General features: G+C 41.3%; 1 protein-coding gene across 11 annotated transcripts in view; it reads right to left on the reverse strand.

Moving 5' to 3' along the window:
• MDGA2 (MAM domain containing glycosylphosphatidylinositol anchor 2) overlaps window positions 1–20,744 on the reverse strand; it is a 632,812-nt gene that overhangs the window by 130,621 nt on the left and 481,447 nt on the right. For all 11 annotated transcript variants that reach the window (XM_039537891.1, XM_039537889.1, XM_039537890.1 and 8 more), the window contains exon 9: window positions 16,614–16,883. In XM_039537891.1, coding sequence (XP_039393825.1) covers window positions 16,614–16,883 — 270 coding nt within the window. The remainder of the gene's footprint in view (window positions 1–16,613; window positions 16,884–20,744) is intronic.

A 20,744-nucleotide genomic window follows, 5' to 3' on the forward strand; every position in this document is an offset into this window, starting at 1 on the left:
CAAAGCAAGGACCCATTAAAATAACATTAGATTTCTCCCCTACACTGGGTATGTGGAACTGTGATACAGTGGTATAGGATATCCTGCAAAGCAGAGGAAGCACTCCTGTGTTAGCTATCACAAAAAGAGAAGTAAAAACAAACAAAACAAAAATGCATTTTAAGAATGTGTAAAAAGTTGCCACTTGAAATTGTTGCATACATGGATAATTTAAATCTGAAGATTGTTTACTCCCATCTGTCCTTTTAACTCTATTTAGGTTCAGTACAACTCAAAAGATTGATGGTGGGGTTCTGATCTTCTAAATACAGCTGCCAGAGATCTAGCCCCCCTCCCCCCAGTAATTGCTTAAAACACTGACCGCATACAAGGCAGAAATCACATCAGTGAAAAATATCTGCAATCTTTGATTTTTAAAAAGCTTAGGCTTCCTTGATAATTTGCATAGATTATTTCCATTGTCAGACATGAGCTGCCACAGAACAGAAGGAGTTTGTTTTGTGTTCCAGATAATATAAGCAGCACATCCTAGTGTCAATGGTGGCTCCAAGCATATGCATTAAAAACAAAACAAAATAAAACAAAACACCACAGAACTGCCAAACTGCTGTTGGGACTTGACCCATGTTACAGCAATGAAACCTACAATTATCTTTGGGCAGAAGGCCACAGAGGGGGTTTTAATTAGTCAGGATAGCCTGGAACCGCTGCCTAATTAGGTTTCAGGGTGGTAGCGATCACTCATCAGTTGGGGAGTCAGTATGATGAGTCTATGATCAACTGGGTAGAGCACTGGAGTGGGACACAGGAGTACTGGGTCCTATTGCCGTCTCCTGGGTGACCTTGAGCAAGTCAAGTCAATTTCCTGTGCCTCAGTTTCCCCTTCTATAAAACTGAGACAATGATACTGATCTCCTTGGTAAAGCACTTTGAGATCTACTGATAAAAAGTGCTACGTAACAGCCAGGTGTCATTGTTATTATTGATGGCACCATACATAGTGCAAACCTGCCCTTAGATTCCTAATCCAGTTATCAATGGGCGTGAAGGATAAACTGAGTTAGATTTTTTAAAATACCTTGGCGGTGAGTCCTACATCTCACCAGTGCTTTCCTGCTAGTCCAAAAATGTTTTACGTATGTGGTTTAGTGCCTGCTTTTTCATTTTTGCATACATCTGTAATGATGTATTTGGGCTGGGATCAGAAGTGGGACTATGGAAAGGCTGTTCTGTACCTTCAGCCACAATCAGGAAATCCCCCAAATTTCATCAGAAAGCATGTTCACAAGATTTCTAACCTGTTTTGCCAGATCTCAAATGTTTCTGACAAACTTTAATAAGCGGAGAACTCCTGAGTCCTTATCTGAAAAGCACCTGAACCTTCCTTTGGAGACGTGCATAGCACTACTTTGACATTCTGAAAAAAACATAGTGAAGTACAACCGAGGGCTTTGGGAGCAGAGAAATTTGGCTTCCTGTCTTTGTTATTCTGCTAACCAGTACACTAACACTGTGTACTTAGTGAATCACTAAGCCAGATCCACCTACTCAAGGTTTTGTTGCCAGCTAGCTAGTTATGGGAGCAGCCAGTTCATTTGTTGTTTTGATGTCAGGAGAACAGAACAGTTAAAACCCCAGGAGATGCCATCAAGAGCAGATAGCTTAACAAGGCAGGGGCAAGGACATCCAGCTCAGTCCCAGATTCCCTTTTAGAAAACCCTGAAAAGCACTGTCATAAACATACAGCTACGGGGAGCATAAAATCCCTCCTTTACCTGTTAGGGGTTAAGAAGCTCAAATAACCTGGTTGGCACCTGACCAAAAGGATCAATAAAGAAAGAAGATGCTTTCAAATCTGGTGGAGGGGGAGGTTTTGTTTGTGCTCTTTGTTTGTTCCCTCTCGCTAGACAGAAAGAGACACCAAGCAGGTAACCCACCTCCTGCTGAAATTATACATCTAAAATTACAGAAATTGTAAGTAATAGCAAGGAAATGCATTAGATTATCTTTTGTTTTAGCTTGTGAATTTTCCCTATGCTAAGAGGGAGGTTTATTCCTGTTTTTTGTAACTTTGAAGTTAAGCCTAAAGGGGAATCCTCTGTGTTTTAAATCTTTTTATTACCCTGTAGAATTACCTTCCATCCTGATTTTACAGAGGTGCTTCTTTTACTTTTTTCTTTATAATAAAGTTCTTTTTTTAAGAACCTGATTGGTTTTTAGTGTCCTAAAACCCCAAGGGTCTGGTCTGTGCTCACTTTGTAAACCTATTGGTTGGTATATTATTCTCAAGCCTCCCCAGGAAAGGGGTGAAGGGGCTTAGGGAGATATTTTTGGGGGGTGGGGGAGATAGGGCTCCAAATGACCCTCCCTGAACATTTGTTTAAATCACTTGGTGGTGGCAGCAATCCCGTCCAAGGACAAGGAAAGGATTTGTGCCTTGGGGAAGTTTTTAACCTAAGCTGGTGGAATATAAGCTTAGGGGGTCTTTCATGCGGGTCCCCACATCTGTATCCCAGAGTACCACACATCATGTGCCACGGACCTGATAATTGGTCATATTTGCAGCACTCTTTGCAGTTTGCCCCTGATGCAGCAAGCTCAGCCGGAACTGGTGAACCACTAGCACCGCGGCTGCACATATCGAGCCATTCATCTGAAAGCTTCTATGAGTGGCAATTCAAACACACTTTTCTTCCCCACTATTTGGCCGGTTAAATTGCAGGGATGTACATGCTGATGACAATGAAAGAGTGAGTGGTTCTTCAGTGAAGCCAGGAAGGTGTGGGGATGAGGAGCCCATCAGCCTCCACAAAGCCAAAGTACCTTGATCCTTGGGAGCTCAGTTTAAATGAACATGAGCACCTCAAAGATGCTGAATTGCATCTGCCGTGCAAGCTACTATTTTACCAGCCAAATGTTAGCAATTACCATGTGGAAATAGGCTCCTTATCAAGTAATAACTTTCTATTCCTACAATAGATGCTTGCAGAGATCACATCAAGCTGCGGTAACATACACTTCTCTTGTAGGGTTCTATTATGCCTTTTAGTCATTGTCTTGGGCAGGGAGAGATGTGCAGCCATTCAGAGCTGCTGGGAGCACTGGCAGTCCTTGTACCTCCCACACCCCCTAGTACACAGAGGGATTGTGCCTGCTGGTGCAGCATTTAATAGTGCATAGGTTCCCCCTGTGCAGCTGGGCAACCTTGATGGCTCATACGGAGTTGGAGGAACCAATCTCCCTGCCCTTCATCATCCACCTTGAAAAGGCTTGCACCCAAGTACGCTGCATGGCCTGAAAATGCAGCCAGCCCCTGCATGGGGACATAACGGAGTGGGGGAAAAAGCTCCTTGTTCCTTTCCCACTCCTTGACCACCACAACAGGACCAACCACAATCTAGCCCTTGCTTTGACTCGCTGCACCTCAGCGTGGTTAGAAACCGCATGCTGCACTGGAGTCCTGCTGGGCAACCAGCAAGCTGACACAAATTAAGCATTCGCCATAAAGACAAATCAGCCTGTAGAAACAATCCTTCTGCTTCTAATGCTATCTGGAGAAAAACACAACCGAAGATCAGAGGAAAATGAGAACGGCCTCCTCAGCTCCTAGGGTGTGAATTAGTACTAATCTTCTGGGAAAGTGGAGAAATTAAATGGGGCATGAGAATGCTCTTTCCCCTGCAGGTTCTATGTCTTTGTCACTGGTATGCACGGCACTACAGGTAGTGCGCGGACGTGCTTCAGCCAGCGACAGCCACACATCACTCATGCACAGCAGTGAAGCCGTTACCCAGTGAAGAGGTATGCACAGTTCTAGGGTGTGAGTCAGCAATAGCAACTGAAATATTTACAGCCTCTACCTTTCTGTAAACATCTTCAGAGCATCAAACAGAATATATCCAGCATTGCTGATCAACACCAGCAATCACTAACTAAAACCACATTGCCTGTTTCAGAGCATGTTAACTAGCCTTTAAAGAGTTATTAATAGAGGGAGCATGTTAATTCATCCAGAAGGATTTTACCAATGAGAAGACTAGAGATGATCAAACCACAATGGAAGATGCAATAAACATCTTCACATGCTGACAGAGGATGTAGTTAATGGTGAGGGTGGGGGAATAATCACTGATTTCACCATGGCCTTGCCCTTAGTATATAGGAAAGCCATATTAGCAGTTCACATTCGTTAGCCTTTGTAGATTGTCCCTCTTAAATAGGAATGCACAATGCCAAAGAGCAAAATTCACTCCAGTAAGCCCCACAGTCCTTCCCACATATATTGAGACTATCCAGAGGGTCCTTTCCAGAACAGCTGCATAATAATATTTTCACTGACTGCAACATTGGTAGTAGGGGAAAATAATCATGTTTTAAAGATTGCATGGAACCCATTTTCTGGGGTAGCCTCAACCTATGTAGCTGGTTTCTTCAAAAAAAAAAAAAAAAAGAGTGAATTCTGGATGGGAAAAAATCCTGTTTCTCAGTAGTAAATATGATATTTTGAGGTGAATATGATGAGATTTTCTATGAACTTCACAATTTTTTTAATACCATGCCCTCTTTTTCATGATTTGATTGTTCTGAACTCAACAGCAAAGCCCTTGTTTTCACGTTTAAATCCCTCTTAAAACTCACACAAAAACAAAACAACAATAATGAGGCCTTTTGCTTATGGCATGAACTGCACCACAACTAAAACTGACAGCTGTTTTTGGCAGTGGAAATGGATCAAATTTGCAGACTCTTGGGAAAATCTGAAGTGCAACACGTGAATACTCATGAAGAGAAAAGTATTAGTTTCGCTCAGCTCTACTCCCCAGACAACAGTTAGATTCTGTAGATTTGCTGAAACACTATTTTCTCCAGAACAATCAGTACAGGGTTTGATTTTTTTTTTGCCAGGAGATACCTTGTGTAATACAATTTATGGTTGGAATTTTCAGAAAAGATCAGCCCCCAAAATTGGAGTCAGATTTCAAACAAGCTCATCTCTCTTTTAGGCATCAGATTAAGCAGTCAGACTGTCAATAGAGGTTATCACGCTGGACATGGAGCTCTTCTGAAAATCCAGCCAGAAGTCTCATGTTGGGAGATGGTGGGTTTGGAGAACATTAAATCTGGCCCTTATTTAAGGTGTCTGAATTTGAGCTGAGCTGCCTGGCCACAGTTTGAGGTGCTGGGCACAGTCTGGCCCTGGGCTCCTCTGGAGCTGTAAGTCTACCTCCATTTCAGAATCTCCCAAGCTTCAGACACCAGACTGTTTTCAATGGTCTTTTCATTTTTGCAACATGATTAGATCGCTGAAGTGTTCACTCTTCAGTAGATTACTCCTGGGGGAATTCTGCACCACTGCGCACGTGCAGAACTCATGTCCCCTGTGGATTTTTTCTCTTCAAAAAGTACGTTCTGCCAGAGACACTGCAGTTACACCTTTCGCCCACCAGGGGCTGCTGTGGTGCCAGAACGGAGGGCAGCTGGCTCACCAGCAGCTGATAGGGATGAGGGGATGGGCTGCGTTCCTGACAGCACCCTGCCTGCGAGGCCAGGTGAGGAGGCACAGGATGGGGGGGCGACAGAGGGGTGCTCGAGGGTCACATAGACTGGGGTTCAGAAGGGCTAGTGGGGGGGACCACAGAATGGGGATGGGCTAGTGGGGGCTGGGACACATGGGCATGGGAAGAGGAAAGGGACACGGGCAGATGGGAAAGGCTGGGGTCAGCCCGGGTCTGCATGGGGGAACTCCCCAACTCCCTAACAATCCTTCCTCCCCCCCCCAATAAAAACCTCTTCCATACTTCTCCCACTCAGACCCAATAACGTTCCAAGTTCACTCCCAGGCTCCTTGCCAGGAATTACTTCCCTGTCCCTCAGCTCCTCCATTACCCCTGACTCCCCCAAGCCTTTGCACTGCTTCTGAGGGATGCAGGAAATACATTTCTGTATTGTAGTTTAAATGAATTATTACTCAAAGTCCTGTATTCCTACATCTAGTAAGGGATCTATTTGTCAAAAACATTTCCTGAATCTTTTTTGTTGTCTGTACTATTACAGACATACTTGTTGACAGGTGTTTTGAAATAAATTACCAAAATTATTGAAACGGGCATGATTATATTGTATTATTTTGACGAATAAAATATGAAGCATTTCAAAACATTGCATGCAGAATTTTTAATTTTTTTGGCACAGAATTCTCCCGGCAGTAAATAGATCCAGGATTTCTGTTAGTACGCTGGCATGCACGTCAAAGACACACACAAAAAGAACGTATGTTCACTCTAGTGTGATAAGGAATTTAAGAAATAAAAGAAACAAAGCGGGAGTGGCATGTATATTGGCATAAGAGAGCTCTCTATTGTTTAGTAACAAAATTAATTCACATCTCTTGTTAGTGATATTGATTCCCCTCAGGATCTTCGAGGACAATTCCCTTCTCCACAGCAGTGCAGAAGAAGCCCTAATGGAGTAGAATTCTATCTACTACAAATAAGATGACAAAGTTCTACCATAGCTGGGGGGTCTCCTCCACTGCAGAGGTGGCAGGACAGAGACCTTTGCCATTACTATACTATACTTATTAAACATAGCTTATTGGTTGGGAACTGACATACACAAAGTGTATGAAAACCTAAAGCAAGAATTTCCGTGGGATCTCAGTCTAAACCCTGACACAGTTAAGCAATGACACCCTACGTACAGTATATAAATCTGACTCCAATCAGCCATTTAACTAGTCCTTTTTGTGAGAGTATGTAAAATAGCCCAAATCCATCCCCAAGTTGATTTAAAAATAAAGCTTTCAGTGGGCTGCCACTCAGGAGACGTAGACATCCAGTCAGAGAAGCAGCTGATGTTCCAGTCGTACATTGGTGGCCTGATTTTTCAGAAATGCGGAGTGTTCACAAGTCCCACTTAAGTCAGCAGGCTCTGCACGTGATCAGCACCTTTGAAAATCAGACGGCTGGTCTTACCGGCACTGAGATGTAAAAAGGAAAACTCCTCCTCCTCCACTTTTGTATGGCTTAAAAGCAAATTTCAAAAACAGAAGTCAATGAGATACCATCTCTGCTCGAGCTGTAAATCTGTAAATCAGCAGCAAGGAGATGAAAATTCAATCCAAGGCTCTCAGTAATACGACTGAAGAGAAGAAGATAAAGAGCAAAAGGAATCGGACTTTGGACTCAACCCTGCAGTATGGCAGATTTCAAAAGGAGAACTGTGAGAAAATTGTCCATTAAAGCAAACTATCCGAGTATGTCTTGAGAGATAAGAATGCAGTCAGGGAATGAACCTGGGGCCAAACTACAAGCAGTATCTTAACAGTTCAAGCAAATGTCACAGCTAATCATAAGGTAGATGAAATAATATCTGAAAGCAGTAAGTGGGTTACTTCACCAAGATCAATGCAAGTAGTCGATCAGAAGCGACCCGTAACAATGCACTCGTGAAATTATGAGCAACCTAGACACCAGATGAGAGTTAAAGGACCACTTTATTTTAAGAAAAATACCTGAATGATGGGCTAGCTACAGGTTCTCTGAGCATTTAGACTTTTGTGGATAACTGTTACAAAATGAGTTAATACAGATTTAAAAATAGTCTGTCAGACACTAATTAAGAAAACAAGTCATTTGACTAAGATTCAGACAGGATGAGACAGATGATAGATTTTCTTGGAAGCAAAAACGAGATCCTTAGAAGACCAAAACACCACAGATTCACATTAGAGCACAGGAACTTTTTTAGATTCATTTCAAACATCTTAAAATGTGAACAGTCTATTTAAAAAGTGAATCCTGAGCGATCTGTGGGATATACATTTGCAGAAGTTCTTTAAAGTCATTTGTCTTTTCATGTCTTCACTGTGATGAAACATTTGGATTGTTCTGACATTAAATGTGAGTTAAGCTGCACCAAGATGATAAAACAGCTAACAAATACCTCCGGGAAGAGGGAATGCTAAAAACCCTGATTGAATTCACTCAGAACACAGCACAAAGCATCATAAGATTGGCACAGGATCCCTGCAACAGAGACCTACTTTGCAGAATCTTCACAATGAATTGTAATAATGGCCCTTGAGGCTACCATTTGCAGAGACAATTTGGGCTTCAAGATAAAATGAGAAAAAACAAACAGAAACAGAAACGCCAAAGAAAGACTCTTTAGATTAATGTTAATGGCAACCAGCTAACAGATGTTACTCACTTCGCTCAATGCATTATTGGAAGGCACTCAGATAGAATAGGAATGATTATGGTATAAGAACCTACATAGAAAAGAACAGATCCTCACGACAAATGTTAGAAACTACTGACACAAAACCAAAATTCTAGCAATTAACATATGCCGAACTATGACAGATATCACTCAGAAAACACCGGAGCCAACAGACTAGGTCAAACCTCGGATCTGCTGAAGTAATGAGTTTTGCCACTGACTTCAGTGGAACTGAATTACATCCTAGGAAAACTGACAATTACAAGTTTGGGAGAAAAATTGTTACATTTCTTAAAACACATCAGAAAATTCAGTGAAGGGTCACTGACTATGGGACATTTATGTAAGAGAAATTGAGGCCCGGAGCACCAAGAACAGTACCAATATCTTCAGGAATGCCTGCAGTTCATCCAAAGAACCTACTTTTCACACATTGGCAAGCTAAAGGTTCATCGATCATCAGAGTTGCTGTTCATGCCAAAATGTAACATACCTATGATGGTGTCTTAATCTCCTTCAGATTACAGAGACACCATCAGTTTAAAAACGACACTTCCGCCTGAAAAATTTTTTAACTACTGTTATTATAAGTAACATTTAAGATGATTAGAATGGAAAGAGATTAGAGAAAAAATCAGGTTTTTTTAATTGCACTTTGTGTTTAGACATTTTCATTGTTTCCCCCATATAAATCAGATATTTAGTCAGTTTCCCCATATCTTTACAAGCACCTTCCAACACATCAGCAGGAAAGAGAAAAGCATGTTTTTGAAATAGGAAAATGTAACTGCCAATCCATTAAAATGAGCTGGCAGAATTGGGGGAGGATGTAGTACCTGAAACTAGTTTTCACTCTAACAGATTTCAAGTTGACGTGTCCTTTCAAACAGGGATCAGGCAAACAGAGAATATTTTATGTTTCTGAAATACTGAGCTAATGGGCTACGTCTAAGTAGTCCCTTTAATTAGCTCTTTATGCACTAATGAAGTAAAAAAAAAAATCTGGTTAGTTTTTCCACACTGATTTCAGCTCATCCGTTTATCTTTTGTCACTTTAGAGCTACTGGTCTCTGAGTCAATCAAAAGCACTGCAAACAGGAAGAGTCTGTGCCTCATTCTGCCTTTCCTACTTTCAGTTTGCTAATGAGAGATCTTAACTCCGACCACATTCAACAGACACAGATTGCCAGAAATGTGCCCTCGATACCTGAAGGAAACCACTGAGGAAGACTGGGATGAATTAACAGGAACCAGACGTGTTTTAATTATTGAGGGATAGATTCAAATACCCTTGCTCAGACTGAATAATAATTCTTCCTAGAGCTGTCCCAGGGACTACTCAAAGTAAGCATATCATTATCTGGCCCTAAACACTTTGCAGCCAAAAGGCCTATAGCAAAGAGCGACTCCGACAGAGCTGGCCATCTACCCAGTTGAGCTGCTGTAGTCTATCACGTGAAATGACATCTCATCAATGGCAAAAATAAAAGGCCGGTGTTTTAAGAGCAAAGGTTAATGCCAATTTCAATGTTCTTTAGGTCAAGTAATTCACCTTTCCCCTGTTGGGCCTTTCATTCTGTGATGCCTGAATTAGCATCATTTTATCCTCCTCCACTCCTGCCTCTTCCCTGGTTTTACTTCTCTCCTCTTTTACCAGGCCCCTCTCCATTCTTCATCCATTCTTTCCCTTCTTACTTCTCTTAGCCCCACTCTCTTTGATAGTCTTCACAAGAGCTTTCTCTGCAACATTAGACACTAGAGCTACCATTACACATTCCATGCAGTCAACGTCTAATTCACGTAGCATTTAGCTGAGTTACTTGCATTGAATGTGAGCTGGGTTCCTGATGATCCCGCTGGCAGAATGCTCCACGCTACCCTAGGAAGATAAATGCTCTCTGACATCGGTTTGGGATCATTTGCTCAAGCACATTCCTAAATCCTGAAACAAATCCTGATGCTGTCAAATAAGCTTTCTAAAATCTGCGATTTTCCTTGTTGCTTCATGTGGTCTTTTGTTAAAAAAGACTTGGGAAGTGAACGTTCTGGTTTTGCTGCAAACAATATATATTTCATGTTTCCCTAGAAAGACTCTACTCTAAATGTATCGCACAATCTGAGATAACACGAGCTAGAAAAAAATCAAGAGCTAGAATAGGTTTAACTTGGCTAATAACTCCATTAGAAACGCATACAAAATATTTTAAGATGATGTCACAGGAGTGAAGCGTATAGTGGGTTTTATCAAATACAGCACTATAACTCTGATGCCATTTCAAGGTCATACTGCACAGTGCAGGTGCAGGGTGCTGTACAGATATATAAGCATAAGGGTAAAATGTGATGAGTCCAGACCCCTTAATGACCTGCTTTCTTAGACCAAAGGAAGAAAGGCATGAAACGGACTTGGAATTCCCATGCAGAACGGAAGGGATATACTGATTGCTTAAAGTGGAATCCGACTCTGAAAAGTAACTAGATTAAAAAAATGCTCCCTAGTTACCCAACAGCTCTGCTCCCTGTGTGTATTTAGTCATGTTTCTTTAATTTAGAAATGACAGTAAGTTTTTGCTGCTGCTAACTCCTGCCCCCCCTGCAGAGCCAATACAGCTAAGAGGAACTGAGTCTGATTCTATTCCTTTTTGTGCAGCATTGACAGAATTGTATATTATGTCCCAGTCAGTTTCATCTACACATGTCCATTGAAGGAACAGGGTTGAACAGGTATCGCTGAGGGCATATTTTGAAGATTATAAGTTCGTACAGCTATTTCTAAGGGCCGAAGTAGACCTGCAAAACCATTACCAGTTGGGCAAATAGCTGCCTCTTGGCTGACACATCAGGGACTTAACAAGGCACTTCCAAAGCTAAAAGCATGAGCTGCAGCAGCTTGAACTAAAGAGCCAAGGCTCTGTAGCTGGGGGCTCAAACAACTGATATTCTCTGTGCCGATGCATGGAGGGGAACTTATAACACACACAGGGACTAGTAGGTTACCAAACAGCCCCAAGAAGAAAAGAACTCAGTTGGACTCTGAGATGATATTTTTAAACTTCCAAAGCCTAATATTTTTTAAAGACTTGACCAAGAAGCACTCTGAACCACAGAGGTAAATTTTTAATACATCTTGGAACACTGGGGAAGTTCCAGAGGACTGGCAGAAACTAACTTTTTGCCAATATTTTAAAAAAGGTGAATGGAATGATCCATGTAACTGTAGACCAATTCATTTGGAATTAATCCTGGGCAAAATCATGGAACGGCTGATACGAGAGATGCAATCAGTAAAGAATGGAAGGATGGCAGCGTAATAATTTTCCATAAAATCAGTTTTTATACAAAAAGATCAACTAGCTCTCATATTTATTTTTAAAGGCAACTATCCACGGACCCAGGCATTTCTATCCACATTACAAGGAAATAATGTGTGAACGGGATTATTGCAGAATATTATCTCCCTTATGCTTATTTGATAATACTACATACAAAACCCTACATTAACTAAATGAACGTTAAGGTTGAAAGTCAAACACACAAAAGTAAGGAACTGCCAGTATTAAGGTTGCCTGTGCAACCTTAATTCAGCCCACCTTGTGCACATGCATTATGATACAGCCTTTAAGTACACGACCCCATGCTATTTTTTCCACAGGACCCCTGCTTCATTTAATGCACAGCATCGATGGTGTCACCCCCAGGGCTCCGCACCCATCTGCACTGCAGTCAGGAAGCATCCTCCTCCTCCTCCTCCTCCATGCTACCTAGTTCCCAGAGCGGGAGCATTGATAGCACAGGAGAGAGAGTCTTCCTGTTCTCAGGTCATATGCATTGCACAATAGCCGCCCCTGACTGTCAGGAGGATAAACTGCAGGAACATTCCTGCTGGGCACCTGAGCATGCTCCGTACTGACAGAATCTTTGGAGAATTTAGCTGCCAATTAAAACAGGTCTGTACTGAGCATGTGCAACTCAAATTTTCACAGAATTGTAACATGCACAAATGTGGATAGATTTTCATAGGGATAGCAAACGGTACATCCCTGACACCAGGCCGACCCTGTGGCTCAGTTTCAAGTGCCTGCTACAATGCATGGACTTGCTAGAGTTGCTCAACAAAATAGTTTTAAGTATTTTGTAATGTATAAAACTGACATCATTTCCCCTAACTTTATGCTTGCAAGTGACAACAACTGTTCTTGCTGAAAATTTCCCAAATAATTCAGCCTGATGCAGACACCCAACATGGAAAATTTCAGTCCAAATGGTTAAAGTTTGGCAAAGCTATAAGCAACTAAAACAGGGTCTTATAATGTGAAGTGTCAGGTAACCTTGAGCGTAGGCAGCAGAACCTGTAGTGCTAATAATACTCCATATTTCAGTGCTAGTCCTACAAATGTACAGTTATAACAACAATCCATTTGCCATCATGGAACTATTTGATTGACTAATGAATTTCAGCTCCCCCCGTCTGCCTGTGGGAGGTGTCTTTGAGGTGGAATTCATACACTACCACTGTGCACAGAAGCAGCTGGATGTGGGGAGGCATGCAGGTGGTGTGCAATCTGTGCAGCATTGAGTCCCACTTCCCACCCACCACCTGCGTGGAAATGAAGGGGTGGGAGAGATTAAGCGATAGGTAGGGCTACTTTGCAGATCTCCCCCCCAACATTTCTGCCACATGAGGAAGGGTGATGTGTGTAAGGCCTTGTGAATCTTGAACATTTTTATCAATGACTTGGATCAGAATATAAAATCATCACTGATAAAGTTTGTAGATGACACAAAAATTGGGGGAGTGATAAATAATGAAGAGAACAGATCACTGCTACAAAGCAATTTGGATTTCTTGGTAAGCTGGGCACAAGCAAACCACATACGTTTTAATATGGGCAAATGTAAACATCTTGGAACAAAGAATGAAACCCGTACTTACTGGATGGGGGACTCTATCCTGGGAAGAATGACTCTGAAAATGATTTGTGGGTCAAGGTGGATAATTAACTGAACATGAGCTTCCAGTGCAACATTGCAGCCCAAAGGGCTAATGCGATCCTTGGATGTATAAACAGGGGAATCTTGAGTAAGTAGACGAAGTTTCTATTATCTCTGTACTTGGCACTAGTGTTACTGCTGCTGGAATACTGTGCCCACTTCTCGTGTTAGCAGTTTTAGGAAGGATGCTGATAAATTAGAGAGGGTTTGGAGAAGAGCCATGAGAATGACGAAAGGATTAGAAAACATGTCTTATAGTGATAGACTCAAGGAGGTCAATCTATTTACCTTAACAAAAAGGAAGTTAAGGGGTGGTTTGATCACAGTCCCTACATGAGGAACAAATATTTGACAATGGGCTCTTCAATCTAGCAATTAAAGGTGTAACACAATCTAGTGACTGGAAGTTGAAGCTAGCAAATTCAGAATGCAAATAAGGTATACATTTGTAACAATGAGCGTAATTAACCATTGAAATAATTTAAAGAGGGCTGTGGTGGATTCTGTATTACTGGCAATTTTTAAATCATGACTAGATGTTTCTTCCAAAGATTTGCTCTAGGAATTTTTTGGTGGGGGAGTTCTCTGGCCTGTGCTACACCTGATGATCACAATGGTCCCTTCTGGAATCTTCTCCTGCCACTGGGTTCTGGAGCATCTCAGCAGCCTTAGGACAGTGGAAGGGAAGGTGTCCTTGTCGTGACACCTCCAGTGCATTTATCTAATGCTCGACCTGGCTATCTAGGCCAGACACTGTAGTCAGGAACTGAGTCTTAGGACACAGTTCCGGAGATCTTGTACACACAGAAAAATATCTCCTACTGAATTTAATGAGAGTTGAACAAAGTCTTCTGAATATGGCCTTACATCAAGAAGTCTGCCATTTACCTCATCCCACACATGTTCCACGGTGCCACATGCAGTAATTCTCATCTGCTGATTACATTTCATAACTGAGCATTCAAACAGTTCTTCCACATGCATGAGGGCTCATATACAGTCAGCAATATTCATGTCATTTTTCTGCATTCAAGCATTTTGTCAATTTTCTTTCAGTCTCTGCTGAATCTTAATTGCACCACATAATGCCTGAAAATTGCTTTCCATTGATCTTCACTTACGATGCGTGATGTCAGACTTTGAGATAAATATAGAATATTTTCATTTGTGAATGTTAAAATTTATCTTCATTTTGCACATGATTTGTGATTTTTCTAAGAACACTGAGGTCATATTTGACTCTGGTGAAACTGGAGTAATTATTTTTTTGTTTTCCATATCATTTGTTTTTTGTTTTTTTCCTCAAATTTGGCTCAAAAATATAAGTTTAGTAAAACTGAATTTTACAAATTCTAAGACCAATATGAATATTTCCACATACGTTTTTAATTCCGTAAGTTTTTTTTGCCTAAGTGCATGCATTTTCCTCTGCAGTCTTTGCAACCCAAACGTTGCGGCACTGTGTTACCGCATGAGAATTTAAAAATAAAATAGAATAGAAATAGACCCATCTGATTTATCATTGTTCAAGCTGACTCTGAGAGAAAAGCACCCTGCTGCTGTCAGATTCCTGCAGTAGTTTAAAAAACAATGGGGTTTTGCTGTAAGATGTGAGCTAATTTCTCTGTATTCACGCTCTGTAAAAAAATCTATTGGGTTCAGTCATTTCTTCAACCCTTTCCCCACTTCCTTTCTCTCCAATTCTTCATGTGCCTTGTTCAGATCTAGAAGCAGAATATGTCCCCTTGGCTGCAATTTGTCTCTTAACATGAGAGGAGGGTTTTGATCACACACCTCTAAAAGGCATATTTACCAACCATGAACATGCAGGCTTTAACCTGAAAGACTGAGAAAAGCATAGAGGTCACACCAGAAGAGGTTATAATGTTACTAAAAACAGGAAAATAAGAGCTGAACACACATAATGGTACAGATAAAAAAGTGATGTGGCACACGGTGGGATGGGGATTGAGTACATCATAAAACTATTTCATTACTAATTTCAGTTAGGTTCCTTGTTTTGTCACAGTAATAAATCACACCGAGGCTACACAGATTACCCCAATCTCAGCAAAATAATTGCCTTAGAATAGCTTTCCACAGTCCTGGGTCCAAAGAGTGATGAACAATAAATTGGATTTCATTGACTCATTCGAGGAAATGGACTTTTTCTCGCGTTTCCTTCCAAGCCACCCTGTGGATTAAACACCAATGCTTGGGAACCACAGTCATTGCAAAAACATAGGGTCGCTGGTAACAACTGCCTTCATTTAGGATCAAAATAGACAGGCCAACCTAAAGCTTGATTAAATTTTACCAAGGACCACAGACATCATTCATTGATATATTCACCTAGTCATGTTTGCATGGCATGTTGAGATCCATGGTGCCAACACTAAGAAAAAGATGCCAGGCAGCACTTGTTAAAAGAAAAAAAACAAAATTTCTTTAAACGCTTTGCAGTCTTCTTGGTCTTGATTTCTTCTACCACCATATTCCACATCTGTTGACTAAGGGGGCTGAATTTGGAGATAAATCTCATCACTTCTTTATTTTTAAGATTTGCGAGGCAGGTTTAACAACAATATGCAATGATCACTTCATTATGGGCACAATCCTGTAAATATTTACTGCCAGGCATAGTGCTAACTGCCAACATGAACTAGGCCATGAGGTCATATGGGGATCAGGCCCTCGAAGAGGACGAATACTTACAATGGCAACACAATTCCAACTGAAAAAGAACCAAGACATGTATTTCTGATAAATGCTTTACAGCCCCATCCTACCATTGATGCTGAATATTAAAGACATGTTATAAACTCAAATTTAAGTTTAGTACATTAATTATGTGATACGGTTAGACTAAAGCTGAGACCGTAAATCACACCTGACTTTGTGGTACTGCATTGCTGAAACATAAACTCTCTCTGTATGTCTTTTAATGAGGGATCCAGATTTCCACCCTCATTGTACAAGAGTTTCTTGAATCATGAGTTTTGGTCTTTTAACCTATCTTAAGCCAATGAGAAAGTCAGGGTTGATTGTAAAGTTTGTCATCTGTTTGCTCTCCCAGCAATGCCTTGTGTCACAATCTCGACCACAACCGTCTGCAGACATAATGAAGGATATTTGAGCAATTTTTGTCCTTGCACCAATGAAACATGCTTAATAACCTACTTCATTACCAACCTTGCTTTAATTCAAGCATTAGGCATTAAGTCGCCTAAAGTGTGTTACCAGAGATGCAAATCTTATGTTAAAAATAAACCCACTGGAGCAGCAGTGGTATTACTGTAGGACATACATGGATACTCAAAATGCTTTTCTTCTCATTCTCTCTGGTAGAAAACACCATTTTGCAGGAAAACTCATTGCCGGCACCTTGGAAAGCTTACCTGTAACGAGGAAGCTGCATCGGCCCGCCCCGGCTTCATTGATGATGTTACAATTGTAAATCCCATAACTGTCCCTGGAAAGGCTGCTCACTATGTACTCCGTAGAATCGTGAGCATCAAACTGACCAGTCCGCAGCAACTTGTTGCCCAGTCTCCACTCATACGTCAGAACCCGAGTTGGATACGCTCTCAGCACCCGGCAACTCATAGTGATGCTTCGACCCTGGCCCTGTCGAATCTCCAGAAATGCTGGTTCCACTGCAGGAGGATCTATAGGAGACAGATTATTAGAGAAGGTAAGCTATGAAAACAACATAAGTATGGCAAATAATGATAACACATCCCCAAAAGGTTTACAATATGGCAAATCTACCACGTGTCCATGAGATTAGAGGTGGATAACCATCAATGGGGATATTAATTTAAAAAAGTAACATCCAGAGTACTGTATTGTAATGTTTTATAGTCGATGTCCAATAGCGGAGATAAAACTTAATTTTGTAGACAGCTACAGTGTTCTTTAAAGGAGAGGAGGAGACACAACAGGAATTATTCTTTCACGTGACATACCAAGGGTGGATTGCAATGGAGAATAGGGGCCCTCCAGAGTGATGGAGACGTACACCAGTTATTGGTCCATGAACTCAGAGAAGAGTCAAAAAGTTGGACATGGATAGGTAATAGGATGAAGATCAGATTGTCTGAAAAACCTACTACCTTGATTTTTGTAGTCCCAGAGGGTGAGCCTCCTTGCAGGGTGCCAGGACTACAGTGAGAAGCATGGTATAAGGACCTGAACAGAACAAAACTCAGCAGTAGCTTAGGGGACATGAGATAATTTGGTACAATTCTCACCAGGGTGTTGCCTCCAGGAAACAAAGTGAGCAGTCCCATCCTTGTCTTTTCCATCTACCTGTTAAGTTAGTTTACTCCTCCAGTTAGCAGATGCCTGTAATTTTTACATGCCCTGATCTGAAATGCTATTTAAAGCTATTTAGATTTGCAATTTGGCACTTTGTCAGACTTTTGATTCTAATGGAATAAAAAATATGTAAAAACTGATATGTCTTAAATTTGTACTTGCCTTTCACTGGTTTTCTAATTGTAAAACAGAATTTTTTTTTTCAAAATCAATACTTTCTGAAAAAAAAGGGTTGATTTTGACAAAATTTTATTTGAATACATCCCGTTCTGACATTTTCAGAATGGAATGTTTTGATGTTTTGTTTCAAAATGACTTTTAGAAATCAAATGAATTGTTTTTATCTAAAACATTAAAACAATTTACAATGGTCAAAATCAAAACAAAAATATTTATTTTATAGGTTGTTGGTTTTTTTGCACAAAAATTTAAAATCTTTTGGTTTTTATTCCCTCTTGGAATGAAAAAAAAAAAAAAGAAATTGTAGAATTTCCCAGGAAAAGAAAATCTGGTTTCTGTCCTAGTCTAGCCAGAACTTTCTGAGTGGCTCTCTAGATCAGAAAAATCGGAATATGAAAGGGGAAGATATTTGGTGGTAGATAAACACAGTTTTAGAGAAAACTCTTAAAAGCTATGTGTCATTGTTATGCTCCTTTTAGACCAATAAAGAGAAGAAACCCTGAAAAGCTCCTATTCCAGAAACACACGAGAAATCTACATATCACTATTAAAAGGACTGTCTAATAGGTCTTACTTTCAGAGCCAGCCCTAGGCACAGTTATTACATATTGCATGAAACCTAGCTTGCTCATTCCAAACCCATCAAGACTCCCTACAGAGAAACTGCTCTCTTGTATGAAGCTTTCCTTCCATGTGACGGGTATTAATGGGGTAGAACTTTCATTCAAGGAACTGCCTGTTGAGAAGCGAAGACCTCTGCGGTTGTGTTTGAAACCATGTACTACAAGAGGCTTTGAATGGTGTGATAAAAGAGTGTACAGTCTATGGAGCACAGAAAGTTACAGATCACTCCTATTTCTCGGCAGGATGATTAAACTCTCTCTCTCACCCTTTCTCTTTCTCTTTTTTTGTGCTTTCCAAAAGTCCCAAGGCAGATTTCATTCCGTGTTAAATTTCCTGTCTGTAAAGGATGAAGTAAAATGTAAAACCTCTAAAAATAAACCAAACCTCTCCAAGTGAGCTGTTTAATGGACTGTAAAGCAGCCTTCCGTCAAGGAATTTGCAGTAGAAACTGGCTGTGGCTGCACTCATCAAAGGCCCTGCAATGCAGCAACCCTAGGACTGAAATTTTCATCAGGTAGGATTTAGCTGCACTATATGGCACATTACAAATTGTTCAATGTTAATAAGTAAAAGTCTTGCTGTGATAATACTACAAGTTTACTGTGGAATAGCACTGAGTGAAAACTGGAACTGTGGTCTGGTGGGAAATTTTGATATTTCAACCTTTGCTTTTGCTCTGATGAAAATAAGAATGAGGATATGAGACACCTAAACTACAACTCCCATCAGGCAATGTGCAGCTTTGACAATAAACTGCTTCAGTTTGAGTTGATGACTATAAATGTTTCAGTTCAAACTGACCAGAAACAAAAACAAATATTTCATTTAATTTTTCCCATGGAATTTTTCAATTTTGCTGAACCTGCATTTCCCACTGAAAAAAAATCATTTAGACAGAAAATTGCTACTGGAGAGAAATCTTTACTGAGTGTGTTTTGTTGTTTAAAATGTTACTATCTATTGGCAGCATCTGATAAAAAAACATATTGTTCCTAGATTCTTCACTGCTTTTAGCTTATTTTGCAGAGATCCCAATAATCTTCAAAGTGTTGGCATTTAACCCAGGTATGATATAAACTGAAAACGGCTACCACTACCCACCCAAATAGGAACTGCACCTCCAATGGTAGGGCATTGCTAACTGCCTGCAGCTTAAAGACAACACATAACCAGCATACTTTAAATGAAACTAAACCTTGCAGCATACCAGGTTTAGACAACATTTGTTACAGATGATGGTATTCAGCTGTTGTACTTCATGCCTGTGTAACAATCAGCAAGATGGACCTTTTAACAATGATTGTAAGCAGCTTGAAAGTCATAGGGAGGTAAAAACATCACCGGTGTGAAGGAAAATACCTGGGCAGAGACAGTCATGCAAAACAGAAGAATTTTGTTCATAGTATGTTGAGGTGGCAGACGTTAACTCTGGGACAGCCACCTCTACACGGGTGCTCGGCTGAACAGACAGAGCACAGACGGATCTGCACATCCATGATCCCAAGCCCCCATCCTCCCCCAGCCTGGGCATGCCCTGTCCCTTTCCATCTTTTGTGGCCCTCCAGTTCTACCACCGCTGGCAGCTAGGGTTAGACCTTCATCAATAGACTAGAGCAGCAGTTCTCACACTGTGGGTCGGGACCCCGTTTTAACGGGGTCGCCAGGCTGGCTTAGACTTGCTGGGGCCCGGGGCTAACACCAAAGCCTGAGTGCTTCAGCCTTGGGCAGCAGGACTCACGTTACAGGCCCCCTGCCTGTGGCTGAAGCCCTTGGGCTTCGGCTCTGGCCCCCCCACAGGAGTGGTGGGGCTTGGGCGAGCTCAGGCTTCAATAGCCCCTCCCAGGGTCCTGTAGTAACGTGTGTTGTCAGAAGGGGGTTGCGGTGTAATGACGTTTGAGAACCCCTGGGCTAGAGATGAATTGGGCTAGATCCTCAGCTGGTGCCGTGACGTCCACAGATCTGTACAGCCTGAAACCAGCTGACGAGGGGCCCCATTAAGTGTTCCAAAGAACGTAAAGCTTCTAAAACAGCAACATCCCTACATCCCTACCCCGCTCTCGTTTCCAGCCTCTCCCTATTAGTGTAGTATGTGTGCAGAAAACTTCTGGCGGTTAGACAGGTAGCAGGCAAGGCCATATTCAGTATAGTGAGTAGAGCTACCCAGAAACCCCTCAACTGTTCAGGTTTCAGAGTGGCAGCCGTGTTAGTCTGTATCAGCAGAAAGAACAGGAGTACTTGTGGCACCTTAGAGACTAACACATTTATTTGAGCATAAGCTTTTGTGGGCTAAAGCCCACTTCATCAGATGCATGGAGTGGAAAATACAGTAGGACGATATATATACACACACACACACACACACACAGAGAACATGAAAAAAATGGGTGTTGCCATGCCAACTCTAA

The sequence above is a fragment of the Mauremys reevesii genome, linkage group 4 (genome assembly GCF_016161935.1).
Source record: "Mauremys reevesii isolate NIE-2019 linkage group 4, ASM1616193v1, whole genome shotgun sequence".
Classification (NCBI taxonomy): Eukaryota; Metazoa; Chordata; order Testudines; family Geoemydidae; genus Mauremys; species Mauremys reevesii.